The 27193-nt window shown below is 41.1% G+C and overlaps 1 protein-coding gene across 1 annotated transcript; it reads right to left on the reverse strand.

Moving 5' to 3' along the window:
• Window positions 1-3589: 3589 nt before the first annotated feature.
• LOC102393918 (olfactory receptor 1L8-like) lies at window positions 3590-4549 on the reverse strand. Its single transcript, XM_044926675.1, has one exon. The coding sequence runs from the start codon at window positions 4535-4537 to the stop codon at window positions 3590-3592; it is 948 nt and encodes a 315-aa protein (XP_044782610.1). The 5' UTR covers window positions 4538-4549.
• Window positions 4550-27193: the final 22644 nt, after the last annotated feature.

Here is a 27193-nt window from a genome sequence, read left to right on the forward strand (position 1 = left end):
CCTCCCGTTTTTCCCAATTAGTATCTGTCAAACCTGATTGAGTTTGTTTGGCATCAATGGCTCAACTATACTGCCCTCTAGAGGCACTTAGCAGCATGTCTTTTCATATATGGTATCAGCCATTAGAATATCTTTTATGGTAAAATGACTGTTCACGTTTGTGGCCATCTGAACAAACTGAGTATGTGTCTACTTATGATTCACGTGAGTTCTCTGTATATTCTGGTATGTCTCTAGTCAGGTACTTGAGTTGTGAATATTTTTTCCTTTTTCATTTTCTTAAGGTGTCTGTTGATGAAAAAATTTAAATTAATAAATCCAATTTAATAATTTTTTGGTGTGGTTAGTCCTTTTTGTTTCTTGATCAAGAACTCTTCACTCATATAAAGATCACAAATATTTTAAAAATATAGTTTACTGTTTTCTTCAAGAAATTTTATAATTTTATTCCTTGCATTTAGGTCTACGAGCCCATCTGAATTAATTTTTGTGTGTGGTATAGAGTAAGGGGTCCAGGTTTAACTGTTTCCTGCCTGCACATCCAGTTACTCTACGCCTCCTCTTCTCCACATTAAATGGCACTGGCACTCTGCCAGCAACGAAATGATTGTATAAATAAAGATTTATTTCTGAGTTCTCTATTTTGTTATAGTATAGTGAGTGAGTCGCTCAGTCGTGTCTGACTCTCTGTGACCCCATGGACTCTACAATCCATGGAATTCTCCAGACCAGAACACTGGAGTGGGTAGCCTTTCCCTTCTCCAGGAGATCTTCCCAACCCAGGGATCAAACCCAGGTCTACCGCATTGCAGGCAGATTCTTTACCAGCTGAGACACAAGGGAAGTGCAAGAATACTCCAGTGGGTAGCCTATCCCTTCTCCAGTGGATCTTCCCGACTCAGGAATCGAACCAGGGTTTCTTGCATTGCAGGCGGATTCTTACCAACTGAGCTATCAGTGAAGCCCTGATATCCTCTATTCTGTTACATTGATCTATTTATGGGGTCTTGTAAAAATATGCACACAAATCACTTTAACTTTGTAGTTGGTTTGGTAATGTGTGTCCTCCAACTTTGTGATTTTTTTCAAGATTGCCTTGAGTGTTCAAGGTCATTTTCAGTTCAGTTCAGTTCAGTTCAGTCGCTTAGTTCGTGTCCGACTCTTTGCGATCCCATGAACTGCAGCACGCCAGGCCTCCCTGTCCATCACCAACTCCCAGAGTCCACCCAAACCCATGTCCATCCAACCGTCTCATCCTCTGTCGTCCCCTTCTCCTCCTGCCCTCAATCTTTCCCAGCATCAGGGTCTTTTCAAATAAGTCAGCTCTTTGCATCAGGTGGCCAAAACATTGGCGTTTCAGCCTCAACATCAGTCCTTCAAATGAACACCCAGGACTGATCTCCTTTAGGATGGACTGGTTGGATCTCCTTGCAGTCCAAGGGACTCTCAAGAGTCTTCTTCAACACCACAGTTCAAAAGCATTAATTCTTCTGTGCTCAGCTTTCTTCACAGTCCAACTCTCACATCTGTACATGACTACTGGAAAAACCATAGCCTTGACTAGACAGACTTTGTTGGCAAAATTCCATTCAAATTTTAGAATTGCTTTGTCTGTTTCCATGGACAATAACCAAGATTCTTTGCCTAGGCTTTGAGTAAATGAGTGAAATCAAGGTCTTCACTCATGAGGTCTAAGTAGAGGCAACATGGTCACGTTGGATGTAGGGTGTAGACTATGCTTAGGTAAGAAGATCATGAAGGGCACATTAGAATGGCCTCTTGCTTCTCACCAAAAACACCTGATGGCAGTACAACAGTGAGATATGTCCTCAAAGTTTCAATAGTTTTGGTACTGAGAACGCTGTATCCTATCAAATAATCATTCAAGTCTAAGAGCCAAACAATGCTGTTTTTCTAATTGCAACACCTAGAAAGTTTCCCTTCAGCTGAATCTTACAAAGAATGTCTTTCACCATTGCATTGGTCATCTGATTGATTAGTAGTCTTAAATTCCACAACTTACAAATATTTATTTGAACAAAGTCAGACATTACTAATGTGAATCAAGAAGTGGAAATTCTCTCCCTCTCTGCCTCCCGCTGCTCTTCCATTCTTACTGCAGTGACTGTACACACATACATATTCATATAATAGTTACTACTTTTTGCCTATTCTGTGCAGCACGCAGGATCTTCTTTCCCCAGCCAGGGATTAAACCCGAGCCACCTGCCGTGGAATCATGGAGTCCCAACCACTGGACTGCCACGGAAGTCCCATGTTCATATAATTTTTTAAAGCATAACGGATTAACGCTTTTACAGTTTGTTCTACAGCTTTATTTTTTTACTTAATTTCTTTTCAAAGAAGTACTAGAGATCTGTTTGATTCTTTCAATTTGTTGCATATGGTTACATTCTATGTAATTGATCATAATTACTCTGTTTCCTGTTTTAGGATTTTAGGTTTTTGCCAGTTTTTCTCTCTTAAACTGAGACTCATTAAAAAAAGCCTCAATATTGTATATACATTTATGATAATATTTTTATAAGTCAGACTTTTAAGAGTGAGAATTTCTAGAATAAAATGTTAAATCACATATTTTTATACACACAGCTTTATGGATAGATGGAGGGAACAAAGTTTCCAAAATCCCCACTGTGGAATGGATAATTTTCACGTTATCATTGTTGCATTTGTTCTTTCTGTCCATTAGCATTTTTTATTGTTTGGTAAAAAAAAATTGGAAAAAAACTCATTGGAAAAGATGCTGATGCTGGAAAAGTTTGAAGGTGGGAGGAGAAGGGGATGACAGACGATGAGATGGTTGGATGGCATCACTGACTCAAACGAAATGGGTTTGAGCAAGCTCCAGGAGTTGGTGATGGATGGGGAAGCCTGGCGTACTGCAGTCCATGGGGTCGCAAAGGACATAACTGAGTGACTGAACTGAACTGAACTGAAAAAAATAAGAGGAATTTGAAAAGAAATAAAGCCATAACAACATAATAAAGGAAGGGTAGATAAGAAAAGAATAATAATGAAAACAATTTTTAAGCAAGAAAAAATTTTTAAAAAGAAAAATAAGGAACTATAAAAATTCTCAGATTGTGGAAATTAGCTGAAACATACACCTTCTCCTCTTCTTCCTTCTATCTATTCATTCTTTCCTCTTTCAAACATTTTCAAGGACATTCAACAGCTATAAATTAAGTAATTATTTTTAGCAATATACAGAAATGTGAAAGATTTTTGAGGATAATTCTCAACAAAAGAGAAATCTGTTCAGGAAATACCTGTGGGAAAAGGCTTAATTTAAAGCAACATTTGGAAGACAGGAAAGTGATGAATCTTCATATGAGAGAGGAGTGGTCTATGAGAGAGGAGTGGTCATCCACTGGCCATCCTCTCTAAGAGTATCATGATTGTAGCCAGAGGCAGAACCAACTGATGGACCATCATCAATGGATGTTAAGTGTCCACAATAGCCTTGTCTCCCATGGGTTGAAAATGCTAACCCCCAGCAGCTTGATTGTTTCCCAAGAACCACAGAAACCAGATTCCAGTGGAGCAGGTTCTGCATGTGTGTTCATCAAGAGGTTCCTGCCTGGAGACCCCTCCTGCCCACCAGCTTCCTCAGACCCTGCTTCAGGTCTTTGTTTCTTAGGCTGTAGATAAAAGGATTGAGCATGGAGGATAAAATCGTGTGAACAATTGTTGCCATGTGGTCCCTGACAGTGTAGGTGGACACAGGCTGTAAATAGACATAGAAGATGCTTCCATAAAACAGTGTTACCACAGTGAGGTGCGAACCACACGTGGAGAAGGCTTTGCGTTTTCCTGCAGCTGAGGGAATTTTGAGAACCACAATGAGGATTCGTATATAAGAGAAAACAATGCATAGAAAGGGGGTCACCAGAAAAGCAGATGCTTCTGTCATCAACACAATTTCATTGACAAATGTAGGGGAGCAAGACAATTTTATCAGAAGGCTGAGGTCACAGAGAAAATGATGGATAATATTGGAGTCACAGAAGGTGAGCTGATTCAACAGAAGTATGTGTAGGAGTGAGTGGAAATGAGGCAATGAGCAGGAGAAGGCCACCATCAGGACACAGCGTTGGTGGCTCATGATGGTGACATAGTGGAAGGGATCACAGATGGCCATGTAGCGGTCATAGGCCATGGCTACAAGGAGACAGCTGTCAATGTTGCCCAAGGCGTATATAAAATACATCTGGGTCAAACATCCAGCATAGGAGATGGTCTTCTTCTCCAACAGGAAGTCGACTAGCATCTTGGGGACAATGGTTGTTGTATACCAAATGTCAGTGAAAGACAGGACACTCAGGAAGAAATACATGGGGGTGTGCAGTTGGGGCTCAGAGTGGATGGCCAGGATGATGAGCAGGTTCCCTGTTATGGTGACCAGGTATATGATGAGGAAGAGAATAAAGAGTGGCTTCTGGTCCTCAGGCCGTGAGGAGAGTCCCAGGAGGATGAACTCAGTGACACTGCTGGTTTGGTTGAGTCTTTCCATTTATTTGGGTCTAGTTATACCCCAGACATTTTGTTATTTATTATGCTCTGATCCCATAGCCCAAGTCATGATACCCAGCAAGTCTCTGTTTCCTCTATTTGGTCAGCATTAAGAGCTGTGCAGTGAAAGCTTGCCAATCTCCTGGTCCTTGATGTGGTCCTCCCTTTGCAAATCCATGGGCATAATAAGTACCTTATGTTGCAAGCTGGAGGGACAAAAGAAGAGTTCTCCTTTAAAAATCATCACAGGTGAACCTCTCTGATTCAAGTTCCTTAGTTTCTTTTCTGGGAAAAGCACTGTTTTCCCTCTGGAAACATAGTAATAAAGCAAGAAATCTTTGTCCTTCTGTAGTTCATGTTGCAGTTTTGGTCATTAACAAGTAGAATATATAATATGATATCAGGTGGGCAGAGATTTATTTTAAAAAATAGAGCAGTATAACAGATGAAGGTGACTGGGAAGTTGGGATGGAAATATTTTTGACAGGGAAGTCACAGAACCATCATTCTTCATCAAATTCAGTTGTTATAACTAGACTTTAACTTTATATGTATGAGAAACAAATAAGGGCTTGTCAAAACAACCAACAGGGAAATCTAAGAGAAATGCTGAATGCAGTTCAACTGTGTTTTTTCTCTTGTCTGGGCACAGAATGAGAACTTCATTCTCATTTGCTCACGGGATGCTATTGTCCTCAGACTGTGCAATCTGGGAAATGTGGAATACAAATGTTAGTGGGAATTTGGTGAATTAGTTGGATCAGATGCTGCAGGTTGTAGATGTGAGGAACACCCATGCTGGTGACTAGAAGAAAGGAGAAAGGTTTTGGAACTGAGAATCAGGAAGAATATTCTAAAAGCACAAGGTGTGTTAATCAGGCTGAGAATAGGATAGTCTTTTTTTCCTTTTCCTGATGGGTTTTCCTTCAAAATATATGAAATAGAGGACCTTGAGGTCAAACTGGAAGGACTTAAAACCAAGTGCCACATGGAACTTTTATTTGGACCTTATAATGTCTCAATTCCATGAGATATTTGAAAGTATAGGAGAGGAAAAGAATAAGATGCCAAATTGGGTTGAAGTAGCCAAGTGAGTGGCCAGCATTGAAGCTCACCTCCATGTCTAGATGCTTTTCTTCCTTCCCAGCCCCTCCAGAAGCTGATCTGTACCACATCTGTTCATCAAGTCAAGTCTGCTTCTCACACAAAGCTCAGCTTCCTCGTGTGTCTCCCATGAGCTTCTGGGCTGAGTGACAAGGAGAGAAGCAGGGATGGAGGAGGAGTTGATCTGCTTCTCCAAAGGGATAACATGTTTTCCTTCCCTGACCTCAACACCTGGGCTCACTGCTGCTCTCCCAGCCCCAGATCTCAGAAGGGAGAGATGCTCTGACTCAAGTGGGAGGGCTCTCCTGATTGAGAAAGCCCAGCCAGCTTCTCATGAGTCTGAAGCCTGCTCTACTTGCCTCTGGGGCACTTGGTAGGCTGAGGGAGTTGAGGTGTGATGATCTCTTAGGGGAATGTGTCCCTGGAGAGGGAGTAGAGAGCAGGTAGAGAAAGCAGAATGGGAATCACAGCCAGCACTGCTGACTCCAAGGGGACAGGGGACCACTGAGGCTTCCTGTTTAGACGCTGAGACTAATCTCAGAGCTTCTGAACCTCACTATGACATCTTAGGGTCATGCTTCAGTTTCCCCAACTATGGGTTATCAAGGGTAGAAACACATTTATCTGGGTGAATATTTTAATTTTGGGGGATTCAGATGTGGATCCAAGTGTAGTCTAGATCCATTCAGATTATAGATCAATATGGGGAGGTTGCAGTTTTCAAAGGATTCAATGGGAGAACAATGGTGTGTATTTTCCCAGTGTTTGTGGAGGCACGTGGATTAGATTTTTTTTATGTGTGGGATTAGGTTAATATTAGTGTTTATTTAGGGCTTCCCAGGTGGCTCAGAGGTTAAAGCATCTGCCTGCAATGCAGGAGACCCGGGTTTGATCCCTGGGTCAGGAAGATCCCCTGGAGAAGGAAATGGCAACCCACTCCAGTACTCTTGCCTGGAGAATCCCATGGAGGGAGGAGCCTGGTAGGCTACAGTTTATGGGGTTGCAAAGAGTCGAACACGACTGAGCGACTTCACTTCACAGGTGGCACTAGTGGTAAAGAACTCACCTGGCAATTCAGGAGATGTAAGAGACTTGGAAAGATGCAAAAAAGCAAAATGGCTGTCTGGGAAGGCCTTACAAATACCTGTGAAAAGAAGAGAAGCGAAAAGCAAAGGAGAAAAGGAAAGACGTAAGCATCTGAATGCAGAGTTCCAAAGAATAGCAAGAAGAGATAAGAAAGTCTTCTTCAGCGATCAATGCAAAGAAATAGAGGAAAACGACAGAATGGGAAAGACTAGCGATCTCTTCAAGAAAATTAGAGATACGAAATAGAGGAAAATGACAGAATGGGAAAGACTAGAGATCTCTTCAAGAAAATTAGAGATACCAAGGGAAGAGTTCATGCAAAGATGGGCTCGATAAAGGACAGAAATGGAATGGACCTAACAGAAGCAGAAGATATTAAGACGAGGTGGCAAGAATACACAGAAGAACTGTACAAAAAAGATCTTCACAACCAAGATAATCATGATGGTGTGATCACTGACCTAGAGCCAGACGTCCTGGAATGTGAAGTCAAGTGGGCCTTAGAAAGCATCACTATGAACAAAGCTAGTGGAGGTGATGGAATTCCAGTGGAGCTATTTCAAATCCTGAAAGATGATGCTGTGAAAGTGCTGCACTCAATATGCCAGCAAATTTGGAAAACTCAGCAGTGGCCACAGGACTGGAAAAGGTCAGTTTTCATTCCAATCCCAAAGAAAGGCAATGCCAAAGAATGCCCAAACTACCACACAGTTGCATTCATCTCACATGCTAGTAAAGTAATGCTCAAAATTCTCCAAGCCAGGCTTCAGCAATATGTGAACCATGAACTTCCTGATGTTCAAGCTGGTTTTACAAAAGGCAGAGGAGCCAGAGATCAAATTGCCAACATCCACTGGATCATGGAAAAAGCAAGAGAGTTCCAGAAAAACATCTATTTCTGCTTTATTGACTATGCCAAAGCTTTTAACTGTGTGGATCACAAGAAACTGTGGGAAATTCTTCAAGAGATGGGAATACCAGACCTGCCTCTTGAGAAACCTGTATGTAGGTCAGCAAGCAACAGTTAGAACTGGACATGGAACAACAGACTGGTTCCAAATAGGAAAAGGAGTACGTCAAGGCTATATATTGTCACCCTGCTTATTTAACTTCTATGCAGAGTACATCATGAGAAACACTGGGCTGGAAGAAGCACAAGCTGGAATCAAGATCTCTGGGAGAAATAGCAATAACCTCAGATACGCAGATGACACCACCCTTATGGCAGAAAGTGAAGAGGAACTAAAAAGCCTCTTGATGAAAGTGAAAGTGGAGAGTGAAAAAGTTGGCTTAAAGCTCAACATTCAGAAAACGAAGATCATGGCAGCTGGTCCCATCACTTCATGGCAAATAGATGGGGAAACAGTGGAAACAGTGTAAGACTATTTTTCTGGGGTCCAAAATCACTGCAGATGGTGACTGCAGCCATGAAATTAAAAAGACACTTACTCCTTGGAAGGAAAGTTATAACCAACCTAGATAGCATATTGAAAAGCAGAGACATTACTTTGCCAACAAAGTTCATCTAGTCAAGGCTATGGTTTTTCCTGTGGTCATGTATGGATGTGAGAGTTGGACTGTGAAGAAGGCTGAGCACAGAAGAACTGATGCTTTTGAACTGTGGTGTTGGAGAAGACTCTTGAGAGTCCCTTGGACTGCAAGGAGATCCAACCAGGCCATTCTAAAGGAGATTAGCCCTGGGTGTTCTTTGGAAGGAATGATGCTAAAGCTGAAACTCCAGTACTTTGGCCACCTCATGAGAAGAGTTGACTCATTGGAAAAGACTCTGATGCTGGGAGGGATTGGGGGCAGGAGGAGAAGGGGACGACAGAGGATGAGATGGCTGGATGGCATCACTGACTCGATGGACATGAGTCTGGGTGAACTCCGGGAGATGGTGATGGACAGGGAGGCCTGGCGTGCTGGGATTCATGGGGTCGCAAAGAGTCGGACATGACTGAGCGACTGAACTGAACTGAACTGAAGAGACTTGAATTTGATCCCTGGGTTGGGAAGATTCCCTGGAGGAGGGCACAGCTATCCACTCCAGTATTCTTGTCTGGAGAATCCCATGGAAAGAGGAACCTGGGGGGCTGTGGTCCAAAGGGTCGCAAAGAGTCGGACACAACTTAGCAGGCACAGTGTGTATTTAAAGCACAGGGTTGGGCAAAATTTATTCTTGTAATCAGCTAAGACTTCCCCTCTAGCTCAGATGGTAAAGAATCTGCCTGCAGTGCAGGAGACCCAGGTTTGATCCCTTGGTTGGGAAGATCCCCGGGAGAAGGAAATGGCAACCCACTCCAGTATCCTTGCCTGGAAAATCTCATGGACAGAGGAGCCTGGTGGGCTGCAGTCCATAGGGTTGCAAAGAGTCAGACATGACGGACTGACTGACACTTACATACTTACTTTCAGAAAAAATGTATTTCAGAGTTCAGTCTCAGAGCAGTATTTTGAGCTTAGGTGTTGAGGAAACAGATAACCATTTATTAGCATGCTGGCCTGGCCACTTTGTAGTTAGTTGCTTTTTAGAAGTTACTTAGCCTCTATGAGTCTCAGTGTCTTCATCTTAAAATGAGCATAACAGCTCTTTCTCACACAAAACATGAGATAAAATTTATTTTTGAGTATTTTGTTGTTGTTATTTAGTCGCTAAGTCATGTCCGACTCCGCGACCCCATGGACTGCAGCACACCAGACTTCTTTGTCCTTCACTATCTCCTGGAGTTTACTCAAATTCATATCCATTGATTTGGTGATGCCATCCAACCATCTCATCCTCTGCCACCCTCTTCTCCTCCTGCCTTCAATATTTCCCAACATCAGGCTCTTTCCCAATAAATCAGCTCTTCACATCAGGTGGCCAATGTACTGGAGCTTTAGTATCAGTCCTTTCAATGAATATTCAGGGAGATTTCCTTTGGGATTGACTGGTTTGATCTCCTTGCTGTCTGAGGGACTCTTAAGAGTCTTCTCTAGCACCCCAAGTTGAAAGCATTAATTCTTCAGTGTTCAACTTTATGGTCCAACTCTCACATCTGTACATGACTACTGGAAAAACCATAGATTTGACTATATGGCTTTTTGTTGGCAAAATGATGTCTTTGCTTTTTAATATGCTGTCTAGGTTTGTCCGAGAGGAGCTACCCCGTGTCCAAGGTCAGGGGTGGTGGCCGAGAGTGCCAGGCTGTGACAGTGTAGGAGCAGTGGAGAGGAGCTACCCCATGTCCGAGGTCAGGGGCAGCGGCCGGGAGGAGCTACCCTCCACCCGAGGCCAGGGGCATCAGTGGAGAGGAGCAACCCCACGTCCAAGGAGCAGTGGCTGCACAGGCGCAGGAGGGCCTAGAGGACTGCTCCACGTTCAAGGTCAGAAGGGATGGCGGTGAGGAGATACCCCTTATTCAAGGTAAGGAGCAGCGGCTGCGCTTTGCTGGAGCAGCCGTGAAGAGATACCCCACGTCCAAGGTAAGAGAAACCCAAGTAAGATGGTACATGTTGCAAGAGGGCGTCAGAGGGCAGACACACTGAAACCATACTCACAGAAAACTAGTCAATATAATCACACTAGGCCCACAGCCTTGTCTAACTCAATGAAACTCAGCCATGCCCTGTGGGGCCACCCAAGATGGGTGGGTCATGGTGAAGAGGTCTGACAGAATGTGGTCCACTGGAGAAGGGAATGGCAAATCACTTCAGTATTCTTGCCTTGAGAACCCCATGAACAGTATGAAAAGGCAAAATGATAGGATACTGAAAGAGGAACTCCCCAGGTCAATAGGTGCCCAATATGCTACTGGAGATCAGTGGAGAAATAACTCCAGAAAGAATGAAGGGATGGAACCAAAGCAAAAACAATACCCAGTTGTGGATGTGACTGGTGATAGAAGCAAGGTCTGATGCTGTAAACAGCAATATTGCATAGGAACCTGGAATGTCTGGTCCATGAATCAAGGCAAATTGGAAGTAGTCAAACAGGAGATGGCAAGAGTGAATGTCAACATTCTAGGAATCAGCGAACTAAAATGGACTGGAATGGGTGAATTTAACTCAGATGACCATTATATCTACTACTGTGGGCAGGAATCCCTTAGAAGAAATGGAGTAGCCATCATGGTCAACAAAAGAGTCCAAAATGCAGTACTTGGATGCAATCTCAAAAACGACAGAATGATCTCTGTTCGTTTCCAAGGCAAACCATTCAATATCACAGTAATCCAAGTCTATGCCCCAACCAATAATGCTGAAGAAGCTTAAGTTGAATGGTTCTATGAAGACCTATAAGACCTTTTAGAACTAACACCCAAAAAAGATGTCCTTTTCATTATAGGGGACTGGAATGCAAAAGTAGGAAGTCAAGAAACACCTGGAGTAACTGACAAATTTGGCCTTGAAATACAGAATGAAGCAGGGTAAAGGCTAATAGAATTTTGCCAAGAGAACGCACTGGTCATAGCAAACACCCTCTTCCAACAACACAAGAGGAGACTCTACACATGGACATCACCAGATGGTCAACACCGAAATCAGATTGATTCTATTCTTTGCAGCCAAAGATGGGGAAGCTCTATACAGTCAGCAGAAACAAGACCGGGAGCTGACTGTGGCTCAGATCATGAGCTCCTTATTGCCAAATTCAGACTTAAATTGAAGAAAGTAGGGAAAACCACGAGACCATTCAGGTATGACCTAAATCAAATCCCTTATGATTATAGAGTGGAAGTGAGAAGTAGTTTTAAGGGACTAGATCTGATAGCATGCCTGATGAACTATGGACTGAGGTTCATTACATTGTACAGGAGACAGGGATCAAGACCATCCCCATGGAAAAGAAATGCAAAAAAGCAAAATGGCTGTCTGAGGAGGCCTTACAAATAGCTGTGAAAAGAAGAGAAGCGAAAAGCAAAGAAGAAAAGGAAAGATACAAGCATCTGAATGCAGAGTTCCAAAGAATAGCAAGAAGAGATAAGAAAGTCTTCTTCAGCGATCAATGCAAAGAAATAGAGGAAAACGACAGAATGGGAAAGACTAGAGATCTCTTCAAGAAAATTAGAGATACCAAGGGAAGAGTTCATGCAAAGATGGGCTCGATAAAGGACAGAAATGGAATGGACCTAACAGAAGCAGAAGATATTAAGACGAGGTGGCAAGAATACACAGAAGAGCTGTACAAAAAAGATCTTCACAACCAAGATAATCACGATGGTGTGATCACTGACCTAGAGCCAGACGTCCTGGAATGTGAAGTCAAGTGGGCCTTAGAAAGCATCACTATGAACAAAGCTAGTGGAGGTGATGGAATTCCAGTGGAGCTATTTCAAATCCTGAAAGATGATGCAGTGAAAGTGCTGCACTCAATATGCCAGCAAATTTGGAAAAACTCAGCAGTGGCCACAGGACTGGAAAAGGTGTTTTCTTTCCAAGCCCAAAGAAAGGCAATGCCAAAGAATGCTCAAACTACTGCACAATTGCATTCATCTCACATGCTAGTAAAGTAATGCTCAAAATTCTCCAAGCCAGACTTCAGCAATACGTGAACCGTGAACTTCCTGATGTTCAAGCTGGTTTTAGAAAAGGCAGAGGAACCAGAGATCAAATTGCCAACATCTGCTGGATCATGGAAAAAGCAAGAGAGTTCCAGAAAAACATCTATTTCTGCTTTATTGACTATGCCAAAGCCTTTGACTGTGTGGATCACAAGAAACTGTGGGAAATTCTTCAAGAGATGGGAATACCAGACCATCTGACCTGCCTCTTGAGAAACCTGTATGCAGGTCAGGAAGCAACAGTTAGAACTGGACATGGAACAACAGACTGGTTCCAAATAGGAAAAGGAGTACGTCAAGGCTGTATATTGTCACCCTGCTTATTTAACTTCTATGCAGAGTACATCATGAGAAACACTGGGCTGGAAGAAGCACAAGCTGGAATCAAGATCTCTGGGAGAAATAGCAATAACCTCAGATATGCAGATGACACCACCCTTATGGCAGAAAGTGAAGAGGAACTAAAAAGTCTCTTGATGAAATTGAAAGAGGAGAGTCAAAAAGTTGGCTTAAAGCTCAACATTCAGAAAACGAAGATCATGGCAGCTGGTCCCATCACTTCATGGGAAATAGATGCGGAAACAGTGGCTGACTTTACCTATTTGGGCTCGAAAATCACTGCAGATGGTGACAGCAGCCATGAAATTAAAAGACACTTACTCCTTGGAAGAAAGGCTGTGACCAACCTAGATAGCATATTGAAAAGCAGAGACATTACTTTGCCAACAAAGGTCCGTCTAGTCAAGGCTATGGTTTTTCCTGTGGTTATGTATGGATGTGAGAGTTGGCCTGTGAAGAAGGCTGAGTGCTGAAGAATTGATGCTTTTGAACTGTGGTGTTGGAGAAGACTCTTGAGAGTCCCTTGGACTGCAAGGAGATCCAACCAGGCCATTCTGAAGGAGATCAGCCCGGGTGTTCTTTGGAAGGAATGATGCTAAAGCTGAAACTCCAGTACTTTGGCCACCTCATGCGAAGAGTTGACTCATTGGAAAAGACTCTGATGCTGGGAGGGATTGGGGGCAGGAGGAAAAGGGGACGACAGAGGATGAGATGGCTGGATGGCATCACCGACTCGATGGACGTGAGTTTGAGTGAACTCCGGGAGATGGTGATGGACAGGGAGGCCTGGCGTGCTGCAATTCATGGGGTTGCAAAGATTTGGACACCTCTGAGCGACTGAACTGAACTGAACTGTCTGAGGTTTTTCATATCTTTCCTTCCAAGGGGCAAGTGTCCTTTAATTTTATGGCTGCTGTCACTGTCTGCAGTGATTTTGTATCCAGAAAAGTAAAATCTGTTACTGCTTCCAAAATTCACCCTTTCCCGTACATTTTAGTTCACTGATTCCTAAGTTGTCAATGTTCATTGTTGCCAACTCCTCTTTGACCACATCCAATTTACCTTGATTAATGGACCTAACATTCAAGGTTCCTATGCAATTTTGCTCTTTATAGCATTGGCCTTTTACCACCAGACACATCCACAACTGAGCCTTGTTTCCACTTTGGCCCAGCCATGTCATTCTTTCTGGAGATATTAGTAGTTGCCCTCTCCTCTTCGCCAGTAGCATATGGGACACCTTCCAACCTGGTGGGCTTATCTTTTGGTACCGTATCTTTTTGCCTTTTCATACTGTTTATGGGGTTTCTCGCAGCAAGCATACTGGAGTGGTTTGCCTTTCCCTTTTTAGTGGACCATGTTTTGTCAGACCTCTCCACTATGACCCCTCTGTCTTGGGTGGACCTAATTGCTTGGCTCATAGCTTCATTGAATTACTCAAGCCCCTTCACCATGACAAGGCTGTGATCCATGAAGGGGTTTTGAGTTTTATAGTGGAAATATTGTGTGTTATTGTAAACATCATCCACAATGTTATAGGAAATGCAAAACATTTTGCTGCTGGTCAGAATAAAGCACTGTCTCACACAAGACATCTGCGTCTTCTTTAGATTTGAATTTAATTAAAGAATTTCAATCTACATATTAAGAATAAGTACTACAGAGATAGAAAGCCCTGGGTTTCAGTCCTGCCTCTTGCACTTACTCTTCATGTGGTTTTCGTGTTTCTGTTGTTTCTATTCCTTCATTAATAAGTAGCTCTTAATCAATTTCCAGCTTTACTGAGATGATTGACATAACATTGTGTAAGTTTATGGTGTACAACGCAATGATTTTATAGACATATTTATTACACAGTGATTTTGACAGTAATGTTAGTTAACAACATATCCATAAACCCACATAGTTAAAACGTATTCATTTGTTTTAGTGAGAACCTTTAAATCTCTCTCAGTAACTGTCTTTAAAAAAAATATTTTTCTAAATTGAGGTATAGTTGATGTACAATAGCATGTAAGTTTCAGGTGTACAACATAGTACCTCAATTATTCTGCTATTGATTCCTTCTAGAGTATTTTTAATTTCAGTAATTGTGTTGCTCATCACTGTTTAAGCTTTATTTCTTCTAGGTCCTAGTTAACTTGTTAAATGATTCTTGCATTTTCTCCATTCTATTTTCGAGATTTTGGATCATCTTTACTATCATTACTCTGTATTCTTTTACCAGTAGTTGCCTTTTTCCTCTTCACTTATTTGGTCTTGTGGGTTTTTACCTTGTTCCTTCATCTGCACAATATTTCTGCTTTTTCATTTTCTGAATGAAAACATTTTTTCCCCTTTTTAAAAATAATTAATTGATTCATTTTAATTGGAGGATAATTACTTTACAATATTGTGGTGGTATTTGCCATACACTGACATGAATCAACCACAGGTACACATGTGTCCCCCCATCCTGAACGCCCCCTCCCACCTCCCTCCCTACCCCATTCCTCTGGGTTGTCTCAGAGCACCAGCTTTGAGTGCCTTGCTTCATGCATCGGACTTGCACTGGTTATATATTTTACATATGGTAATATCCATGTTTCAATGCTATTGTCTCAAATCATCCCATCCTTGCCTTCTCCCACATAGTCCTCAAAGTCTGTTCTTTACATCTGTGTTTTTTTTGCTGCCTTGCATATAGGGTTGTCATTACCATCTTTCTAAATTCCATATATATGCATTAATATAGTGTATTATGTTTCTCTTTCTGACTTACTTCACTCTGTATAATATGATCCAGGTTCATCCACCGCATATAGTTCAGTTCAATTCAGTGTCTCAGTTGTGTCTGACTCTGCATCCCCATGAACCACAGCACGCCAGGGCTCCCTGTCCATCACCAACTCCCCGAGTTTACCCAAACTCATGTCCATTGAGTTGGTGATGCCATCCATCTCATCCTCTGTCATCCACTTCTCCTCCCACCTTCAATCTTTTCCAGCACCAGGGTCTTTTCAAATGAGTCAGCTCTTCACATCAGGTGGCCAAAGCATTGGAGTTTCAGCTTTAGCATCAGTCCTTCCAATGAACATTCAGGACTGATTTCCTTTAGGATGGTCTGGTTGGATCTCCTTTTAGTCCAAGGGACTCGCAGGAGTCTTCTCTAACACCACAGTTCAAAAGCACCAATTCTTTGGTGCTCAGCTTTCTTTATAGTCCAGCTCTCACACCCATACATGACTACTGGAAAAACCATAGCCTTGACTTGATGGACCTTTGTTGGCAAAGTAATGTCTCTGCTTTTTAATATGCTGTCTAGGTTGGTCATAAGTTTCCTTCCAAGGAGTAAGTGTCTTTTAATTTCATGGCTGCAGTCACCATCTGCAGTGATTTTGGAGCCCCCCAAAATCAAGTCAGCCACTGTTTCCTCATCTGTTTCCCATGAAGTGATGGGACCGGATGCCATTATCTTCGTTTTCTGAATGTTGAGCTTTAAGCCAACTTTTTCACTCTCCTCTTTCATCAAGAGACTTTTTAGTTCCTCTTCACTTTCTGCCATAAGGGTGGTGTCATCTGCATATCTGAGGTTATTGATATTTCTCCCAGAAATCTTGATTCCAGCTTGTGCTTCTTCCAGCCCAGTGTTTCTCATGATGTACTCTGCATAGAAGTTAAATAAGCAGGGTGACAATATACAGCCTTGATGTACTCCTTTTCCTATTTGGAACCAGTCTGTTGTTCCATGTCCAGTTCTAACTGTTGCTTCCTGACCTGCATACAGATTTCTCAAGGGGCAGGTCAGGTGGTCTGGTATTCCCATCTCTTGAAGAATTTCCCACAGTTTCTTGTGATCCACACAGTCAAAGGCTTTGGCATAGTCAATAAAGCAGAAATAGATGTTTTTCTGGAACTCTCTCGCTTTTTGATGATCCAGCAGATGTTGGCAATTTGATCTCTGGTTCCTCTGCCTTTTCTAAAACAAGCTTGAACATCAGGAAGTTCACGGTTCATGTATTGCTGAAGCCTGGCTTGGAGAATTTTGAGCATTACTTTACTAGTGTGTGAGATGAGTGCAATTGCGCGGCAGTTTGAGCATTCTTTGGCATTGCCTTTCTTTGGGATTGGAATGAAAACTGACCTTTTCCAGTCCTGTGGCCACTGCTGAGTTTTCCAAATTTGCTGGCATGTTGAGTGCAGCACTTTCACAGCATCATCTTTCAGGATTTGAAATAGCTCCACTGGAATTCCATCACCTCCACTAGCTTTGTTCATAGTGATGCTTCCTAAGGCTCGCTTGACTTCACATTCCAGGATGTCTAGGTGAGTGATCTAGGTGAGTGATCACACCATCATGATTATCTGGGTCGTGAAGATCTTTTTTGTACAGTTCTTCTGTGTATTCTTGCCACCTCTTCTTAATATCTTCTGCTTCTGTTAGGTCCATACCATTTCTGGTCCATACCATTCCACCTCATTAGAACTGACTCAAATGTTATTCTTTTTTATAGTTGGATAATATTCCATGGTGAAGAAGGAAATGGCAACCCACTCCAGTGTTCTTGCCTGGAGAATCCCAGGGACGGGGGAGCCTGGTGGGCTGCCATCTGTGGGATCGCACAGAGTCAGAAACGACTGAAGTGACTTAGCAGCAGCAATATTCCATGGTGTATATGCACCACAACGCCCTTATCCATTCATCTGCTGATGGACATCTAGGTTGCTTCCATGTCCTAGCTATTGTAAACAGTGCTGCAGTGAACACTGGGGTACATGTGTCTGAAGGAAGACAATTTAATTGAAGAAAACTCATCTCAGAGTGTTGCTGAAAAAATTAGGATGACATGAAACAACCTTGCTCATTTTCCAGCAAACGTGCCTTCATTTCTTCTCTTTTTCCCTTAGCACTTCAGTATGCAAAAGTTTTGCCCAACCATGCCTTTTGAATAGGATTTCCTTTCTGAGGTAGCGGGACCAAGTTTTATGCTGTCTTACCTGGGGAGGAATCTTCCTGAGTCCAACGTTTTCCCCATGTGTCATTCAGCAGCTATCTTGCTTTGTGAACATAGTGATTCACAATTTTTAATGGTTATCCTCCATTTATAGTTATAAAATATTGGGTATACTACCTGTCTGAACAATATATCTTGTAGGTTATTTGTTTTCTACATAGTGGTTTTGTTACTCTTAATTCTCTACACCTATCTTAGTCCTCACCCCCTCTCTCCTTGCTGCTAACCTATAGATTCTTCTTTGTAACTGTGAGTCTGTTTCTTTTTTGTAATTTTCAATAATTTGTTTTATTTTATTTTATTTTTAAACTTTACAATATTGTTATCGAAATGAATCCGCCACAGGTATACCTGTGTTCCCCATCCTGAACCCTCCTCCCTCCTCCCTCCCCATACCCTCCCTCTGGGTCGTCCCAGTGCACCAGCCCCAAGCATCCAGTCTCGTGCATCGAACCTGGACTGGCGACTTGTTTCATACATGATATTATACACGTTTCAATGCCATTCTCCCAAATCTCCCCACCCTCTCCCTCTCCCACAGAGTCTACAAGACTGATCTATACATCAGTGTCTCTTTTGCTGTCACGTACACAGGGTTATTGTTACCGTCTTTCTAAATTCCATATGTATGCATTAGTATACTGTATTGGTGTTTTTCTTTCTGGCTTACTTCACTCTGTATAATAGGCTCCAGTTTCATCCACCTCATTAGAACTGATTCAAATGTATTCTTTTTAATGGCTGAGTAATACTCCATTGTGTATATGTACCACTGCTTTCTTATCCATTCATCTGCTGATGGACATCTAGGTTGCTTCCATGTCCTGGCTATTATAAACAGTGCTGCGATGAACATTGGGGTACACGTGTCTCTTTCAATTCTGGTTTCATCGGTGTGTATGCCCAGTAGTGGGATTGCTGGATCATAAGGCAGGTCTGTTTCCAGTTTTTTAAGGAATCTCCACACTGTTCTCCATAGTGGCTGTACTAGTTTGCATTCCCACCAACAGTGTAAGAGGGTTCCCTTTTCTCCACACCCTCTCCAGCATTTATTACTTGTAGACTTTTGGATTGCAGCCATTCTGACTGGCGTGAAATGGTACCTCATAGTGGTTTTGATTTGCATTTCTCTGATAATGAGTGATGTTGAGCATCTTTTCATGTGTTTGTTAGCCATCTGTATGTCTTCTTTGGAGAAATGTCTATTTAGTTCTTTGGCCCATTTTTTGCTTGGGTCATTTATTTTTCTGGAGTCGAGCTGTAGGAGTTGCTTGTATATTTTTGAGATTAGTTGTTTGTCAGTTGCTTCATTTGCTATTATTTTCTCCCATTCTGAAGGCTGCCTTTTCACCTTGCTAATAGTTTCCTTAGTTGTGCAGAAGCTTTTAAGTTTAATTAGGTCCCATTTGTTTATTTTTGCTTTTATTTCCAATATTCTGGGAGGTGGGTCATAGAGGATCCTGCTGTGATGTATGTCAGAGAGTGTTTTGCCTATGTTCTCCTCTAGGAGTTTTATAGTTTCTGGTCTTATGTTTAGATCTTTAATCCATTTTGAGTTTATTTTTGTGTATGGTGTTAGAAAGTGTTCTAGTTTCATTCTTTTACAAGTGGTTGACCAGTTTTCCCAGCACCACTTGTTAAAGAGATTGTCTTTAATCCATTGTATATTTTTGATTCCTTTGTCAAAGATAAGGTGTCCATATGTGTGTGGATTTATCTCTGGGCTTTCTATTTTGTTCCATTGATCAATATGTCTGCCTTTGTGCCAGTACCATACTGTCTTGATAACTGTGGCTTTGTAGTAGAGCCTGAAGTCAGGTAGGTTGATTCCTCCAGTTCCATTCTTCCTTCTCAAGATAGCTTTGGCTATTCGAGGTTTTCTGTATTTCCATACAAATTGTGAAATTATTTGTTCTAGCTCTGTGAAGAATACTGTTGGTAGCTTGATAGGGATTGCATTGAATCTATAAATTGCTTTGGGTAGTATACTCATTTTCACTATATTGAATCTTCCAATCCATGAACATGGTATATTTCTCCGTCTATTAGTGTCCTCTTTGATTTCTTTCACCAGTGTTTTATAGTTTTCTATATATAGGTCTTTAGTTTCTTTAGGTAGATATATTCCTAAGTATTTTATTCTTTCCGTTGCAATGGTGAATGGAATTGTTTCCTTAATTTCTCTTTCTGTTTTCTCATTATTAGTGTATAGGAATGCAAGGGATTTCTGTGTGTTGATTTTATATCCTGCAACTTTACTATAATCATTGATTAGTTCTAGTAATTTTCTGGTGGAGTCTTTAGGGTTTTCTATGTAGAGGATCATGTCATCTGCAAATAGTGAGAGTTTTACTTCTTCTTTTCCAATTTGGATTCCTTTTATTTCTTTTTCTGCTCTGATTGCTGTGGCCAGAACTTCCAAAACTATGTTGAATAGTAATGGTGAAAGTGGGCACCCTTGACTTGTTCCTGACTTTAGAGGAAATGCTTTCAATTTTTCACCATTGAGGATAATGTTTGCTGTGAGCTTGTCATATATAGCTTTTATTATGTTGAGGTATGTTCCTTCTATTCCTGCTTTCTGGAGAGTTTGTATCATAAATGGATGTTGAATTTTGTCAAAGGCTTTCTCTGCATCTATGAGATAATCATATGGTTTTTATTTTTCAATTTGTTAATGTGGTGTATTACATTGATTGATTTGCGGATATTGAAGAATCCTTGCATCCCTGGGATAAAGCCCACTTGGTCATGGTGTATAATCTTTTTAATGTGTTGTTGGATTCTGATTGCTAGAATTTTGTTAAGGATTTTTGCATCTATGTTCATCAGTGTTATTGGCCTGTAGTTTTCTTTTTTTGTGGGATCTTTGTGAGGTTTTGGTATTAGGGTGATGGCCTCATAGAATGAGTTTGGAAGTTTACCTTCCTCTGCAATTTTCTGGAAGAGTGTGAGTAGGATAGGTGTTAGCTCTTCTCTAAATTTTTGGTAGAATTCAGCTGTGAAGCCATCTGGACCTGGGCTTTTGTTTGCTGGAAGATTTCTGATTACAGTTTCAATTTCCGTGCTTGTGATGGGTCTGTTAAGATTTTCTATTTCTTCCTGGTCGAGTTTTGGAAAGTTGTACTTTTCTAAGGATTTGTCCATTTCTTCCACGTTGTCCATTTTATTGCCATATAATTGTTGATAGTAGTCTCTTATGATCCTTTGTATTTCTGTGTTGTCTGTTGTGATCTTGCCATTTTTATTTCTAATTTTATTGATTTGATTTTTCTCCCTTTGTTTCTTGATGAGTCTGGCTAATGGTTTGTCAATTTTATTTATCCTTTCAAAGAACCAGCTTTTGGCTTTGTTGATTTTTGCTATGGTCTCTTTTGTTTCTTTTGCATTTATTTCTGCCCTAATTTTGAAGATTTCTATCCTTCTACTAACCCTGGGTTTCTTCATTTCTTCCTTTTCTAGTTGCTTTAGGTGTAGGGTTAGGTTATTTATTTGACTTTTTTCTTGTTTCTTGAGGTATGCCTGTATTGCTATGAACTTTCCCCTTAGGACTGCTTTTAAAGTGTTCCATAGGTTTTGGGTTGTTGTGTTTTCATTTTCATTCGTTTTTATGCAAATTTTGATTTATTTTTTGATTTCTTCTGTGATTTGTTGGTTATTCAGCAGCGTGTTGTTCAGCCTCCATATGTTGGAATTTTTAATAGTTTTTCTCCTGTAATTGAGATCTAATCTTACTTCATTGTGGTCAGAAAAGATGCTTGGAATGATTTCAATTTTTTTGAATTTACCAAGGCTAGATTTATGGCCCAGGATGTGATCTATCCTGGAGAAGGTTCCATGTGCGCTTGAGAAAAAGGTGAAATTCATTGTTTTGGGATGAAATGTCCTATAGATATCAATTAGGTCTAACTGGTCTATTGTATCGTTCAAAGTTTGTGTTTCCTTGTTAATTTTCTGTTTAGTTGATCTATCCATAGGTGTGAGTGGGGTATTAAAGTCTCCCACTATTATTGTGTTATTGTGAATTTCTCCTTTCATACTTGTTAGCGTTTGTCTTACATATTGTGGTGCTCCCGTGTTGGGTGCATATATATTTATAATTGTTATATCTTCTTCTTGGATTGACCCTTTGATCATTATGTAGTGACCTTCTTTGTCTCTTTTCACAGCCTTTGTTTTAAATCTATTTTATCTGATATAAGTATTGCTACTCGTGCTTTCTTTTGGTCCCTATTTGCATGGAAAATCTTTTTCCAGCCCTTCACTTTCAGTCTGTATGTGTCCCCTGTTTTGAGGTGGGTCTCTTGTAGACTACATATGTAGGGGTCTTGGTTTTGTATCTATTCAGCCAGTCTTTGTCTTTTGGTTGGGGCATTCAACCCATTTACGTTTAAGGTAATTACTGATGAGTATGATCCAGTTGCCATTTACTTTACTGTTTTGGGTTCGATTTTATACACCATTTTTGTGTTTCCTGTCTAGAGAATATCCTTTAGTATTTGTTGGAGAGCTGGTTTGGTGGTGCAGAATTCTCTCAGCTTTTGCTTGTCTGAAAGGCTTTTGATTTCTCCTTCATATTTGAATGAGATCCTTGCTGGGTACAATAATCTGGGCTGTAGGTTATTTTTTTTCATCACTTTAAGTATGTCTTGCCATTCCCTCCTGGCTTGAAGAGTTTCTATTGAAAGATCAGCTGTTATCCTTATGGGAATCCCCTTGTGTGTTATTTGTTGTTTTTCCCTTGCTGCTTTTAATATTTGTTCTTTGTGTTTGATCTTTGTTAATTTGATTAATATGTGTCTTGGGGTGTTTCGCCTTGGGTTTATCCTGTTTGGGACTCTCTGGGTTTCTTGGACTTGGTTGATTATTTCCTTCCCCATTTTAGGGAAGTTTTCAACTATTATCTCTTCAAGTATTTTCTCATTGTCTTTCTTTTTGTCTTCTTCTTCTGGGACCCCTATGATTCAAATGTTGGGGCATTTAACACTGTCCTGAAGGTCTCTGAGATTGTCCTCATTTCTTTTAATTCGTTTTTCTTTTATCCTCTCTGATTCATTTATTTCTACCAATTTATCTTCTATTTCACTAATCCTATCTTCTGCCTCTGTTATTCTACTATTTGTTGCCTCCAGAGTGTTTTTAATTTCATTTATTGCATTATTCATTATATATTGACTCTCTTTTATTTCTTCTAGGTCCTTGTTAAACCTTTCTTGCATCTTCTCAATCTTTGTCTCCAGGCTATTTATCTGTGATTCCATTTTGACTTCAAGATTTTGGATCAATTTCACTATCATTATTCGGAATTCTTTATCAGGTAGATTCCCTATCTCTTCCTCTTTTGTTTGGTTTGGTGGGCATTTATCCTGTTCCTTTATCTGCTGGGTATTCCTCTGTCTCTTCATCTTGTTTAAATTGCTGATTTTGGGGTGTCCTTTCTGTATTCTGGCAGTTTGTGGAGTTCTGTTTATTGTGGCATTTCCTCACTCTGTGTGGGTTTGTACAGGTGGCTTATCAAGGTTTCTTGGTTAGGGAATCTTGTGTCGTTGTTCTGGTGGGTGGAGCTGTATTTCTTCTCTCTGGAGTGCAATGAAATGTCCAGTAATGGGTTATGAGATGTCTATGGTTTTGGGGTGACTTTGGGCTGCCTGTATCTTGGAGCTCAGGGCTGTGTTCCTTGCTGCTGGAGAATTTGCTTGGTATGTCTTGCTCTGGAACTTGTTGGCCCTTGGGTGGTGCTTGGTTTCAGTGTAGGTATGGAGGCATTTGATGAGCTCCTGTCAATTAATGTTCCTTGGTGTCAGGAGCTCCCTGGAGTCAGGGTTTGGACTTAAGCCTCCTGCTTCCAGTTATCAGTCTTATTTTTAAAGTAGTTTCAAAGCTTCTTCTTCTATACAGCACCATTGATAAAACATCTACGTTAAAGATGAAAAGTTTCTCTACCGTGAGGGTCACCCAGAGAGGTTCACAGCATTATATGGAGAAGAGAAGAGGGAGGAGGGAGTTAGAGGTGACCCGAATGAGATGAGGTGGAATCAATAGAGGAGAGAGTGGGCTATCCAGTAATCTCTTCCTTATGTGCACTCCACAACTGGACTGCTCAGAATTGTTCATGGAGTTATACAGAGAAGAGAAGAAGGAGGAAGGTGACAGAGGTGGCCAGGAGGATAAAAGGGGGGAATGAAAAGGAGGGAGACAGATCCAGCCAGTAATCAGTTCCCTAAGTGTTCTCCACCGTCTGGAACACATAGAAATTCACAGAGTTGTGCAGAGTAGAGAGGGGTTAGGGAGGAGACACAGGCGACCTGGTGGAGAAAAAGGAGAGTCCAAAGGGAGAGAGAGCAGTTAAGCCAGTAATCTCGCTCCCTAGTGAAAAATGGGTACTGAAGATTGGGTTCTTAAAGGTACAAAATTGGTAACAAATACATAAAAGCAAAAATTAAAAATCTAGAGTAGCGTTTGGAATTTGAAAAATACGATGTTAAAGAAAAGAAGAAGGAAAAGAGAGAAAAAACGAACAAGCAAAAACAAACAAGGTTGCGAAAATGATAAAGAAAATATAGGTACAAAGTTGATAACTAATACCAAAAGCAAAAGTTAAAAATCTAAAGTAGACTTTGGAATTTCAAAAATACAATGTTAAAAAAAGAAGAAGAAAAAGAAAGAGAGAGAGAGAAAAAACAAAACAAACAAGAACAAACAAAGTCGCATAAATTATAAAGAAAATACAGGTACAAAATTGATAACAAATACCAAAAAGCATAAATTAAAAATCTAGAGTAGAGTTTGGAATTTCGGATATACAATGTTATTTAAAAGAAGAAGAGAAAGAAACAGAGAAAAAGAAAAAGAAAAAAGAAAAAAGGGTCACAGAAATTATAAAAAAAAAACACACACACACACACAAAAAACTATAGGTACAAAATTGATAACAAATACCCAAAAGCTAAAATTAAAAATCTAGAGTAGAGTTTGGAATTTCAAAAATACAATGTTAAAGAAAAGAAGGAAAGGAAAAGAAAAAAAAACAAGGTCAAAAAAATTATAAAAATATATATATGAAGTTTGCTTTAAAAAAAAAAGGGTCTTCTTTTTTTTTTTGCAAAGTAATCGGTTATAAAAGTGAAAATTAAAGCAATAATAGAGGACTTAAAAAAATTTTTTTTAAATAAAAAAAAGAAAGAAAGAATGATCGTAAAAATAGTAAAACTATATCTAGGACTTTCTCCGATTTTGTTGTGAGTATTGTGGGTTCAGTTCATTTTTGGCTAGTTCCTTGGTCAGACTTATATTTCTCAAGATCTATAGGCCCCTTCCTATGTAGTCCGTAGTAACCACAGGGTTTTAATCTATGGCCTGTAGCTTCCAAGGCGTTTCCCTCTGTTATAGCCTCTTCTGTTTGCTGGTCTCTTCAGTGTCTGGTTTCCGCTCTGACACAAAGGGGACGGTGGAGGACACTTTTTTTTTTTTTTTTTAGACTCACTTGTTCAGTCGCGCTGAGGGGAGGTAGGGAGGGATGCTGCAAACAAATAACACTGGTGTGTGCTCGCAGTGCCTCAGCCACACTGGGTGTGCCCCCCAGTTCACGGCGCGTGTAGCCTCCCTGCCCACACTGCTCAGGCTCTAGGTTGCTCTGCCGGGAACCATCTGTGGCCGGCCCTGGGCTGCCTGCACTTCCCAGGTCCAAGCCGCTCAGGTTCAGGCATTCGGGTAGTCCTCAGAGATGCAGACTCAGTTGGGCCTGCGTTTTGTGCCCTTCCCAGAACCGAGCAGCTCAGGTGATGAGGTGTTTGGCGCGCTCGATTGCTGCGACTTATCTCCTCCTTGCCACTCGGTTATCTGGGTGTACAACAGGCGCACCTTCTCAGGCGGATGTTGACTGTCCAGACCCCCAAGAAGTTTTAGTTAGCAAAGAAGCCTGCTTACAGTTTTGTAGATAATGTCTCTTTGGGGCTGTGATTGCCCCCTTCCTGCTCTGGCTGCCTGTCACCGGAGGGGGACAGTCTGCAGCTGGCTATCTCTGTACAGTCCTTTGTTCTGTGCACGGGCCTGGCGGTGTCTTAGGTTAGGGCTGGCTTTTTGCGTGGTAGATATCCCACAGTCTGGTTTGCTAGCCCAAATTATTTCGCTCAGATAGCGCTAGGGGTATTCAGGCCAGATCCTTGCGATGCAGGCGCAACGCGCCTCCCTGCTCAGCCCCCGCCTGCTAATGGCAGATGCAGGCGTCTGCGCTGCTTCTCCACTGGGGGAGTTACCGTAGGGCTTGCAATGTGCGGGTTTTAATTGTTTATTTATTTTTCCTTCCTCTTATGTTGCCCTCTGTGCTTCCAAGGCTCGGCACAGATTCGGCAGTGAGAAGGCTTCCTGGTGTTTGGAAACTTCTCTCTTTTTAAGACTCCCTTCCCGGGACGGAACTCCGTCCCTCCCTCTTTTGTCTCTTTTTTTTTGTCTTTTATATTTTTTCCTACCTCCTTTCGAAGACTTGGGTTGCTTTTCTGGGTGCCTGATGTCCTCTGCCGGCATTCAGAAGTTGTTTTGTGGAATTTACTCAGCGTTTAAATGTTCTTTTGATGAATTTGTGGGGGAGAAAGTGTTCTCCCCGTCCTACTCCTCCGCCATCTTAGCTCCTCCTCCTGTTTTATTTTTTATAATCACATATAAGTGATATCATACAGTATTTGTCTTTCTCTGAGTGTTTTCTTTTCCTTAGGGGAAATTGTTTTATTTAGCTTTCCTTTTTTATTCAATGAAAGATTCTTTTGAGTCTATAATGCTTTACAAATTTCAAAAGTTTCATGTACATGATTTCATATAATTCCATAATAACCCTTTAAAAATCTTTATCTCTATATTTCTCCTCCCCACTTCTCTCTCTCCACTGGTAGCTACTAGTTCTTTTGCTATATCTGTAAGTGTGCTTCTTTTTTGCTTTATTCACTAGTTTGTTGATTCTTTAGATTTCATATATGAATGATATCATACAGTATTATAAATTTACTCAATTCATTTATTAGTTCTAACAGTTTTTTGGTAGTTTCATTAGGATTCTCTACGTATTGTGTCTTGTCATCTGCAAACAGTGACAGTTTTACTTCTTTTGCAATCTGAATTCCTTTTATTTCTTTTTATTTTCTGACTGCTGTGGGTAGGACCTTCCACTACTATGTTGAATAAACGTGGGATGACTGGGCATCCTTACATTAAGATCCATTACATCTTGTTTGTAATGTTCAAAGAAATGTCTTCTGCGTTTCATCACTGAGTGTGTGATTGTCAGTTTGCCATTGTTGTTGTTGTTCAGTTGCTAAGTTGTGTCTGACCCTTTGCGATTCCATGAACTGCAGTGTGCCAGGCTTCCCTGTTCTTCACTCAGAGTTTGCTCAAACTCATGCCCATTGTGCAGATGATGCCATCCAACCACCTCATCCTCTGTCACCCCTGTCTGCTCCTGCCCTCAATGTTTCCCCATATATGGCCTTTGGTATGTTCCCTCTATACTGATCTTGTTTATAGTTTTTTAAGTGGAAACAGTGTCAGACTTTATTTTTTTGGGCTCCAAAATCACTGCAGATGGTGACTGCAGCCATGAAA

This window comes from Bubalus bubalis, chromosome 12 (genome assembly GCF_019923935.1).
Source record: "Bubalus bubalis isolate 160015118507 breed Murrah chromosome 12, NDDB_SH_1, whole genome shotgun sequence".
Classification (NCBI taxonomy): Eukaryota; Metazoa; Chordata; class Mammalia; order Artiodactyla; family Bovidae; genus Bubalus; species Bubalus bubalis.

Excerpts from the sequence above, each read along its gene's own strand:
- LOC102393918 (XM_044926675.1), bottom strand. The coding sequence starts at position 4,537 with ATGGAAAGACTCAACCAAACCAGCAGTGTCACTGAGTTCATCCTCCTG.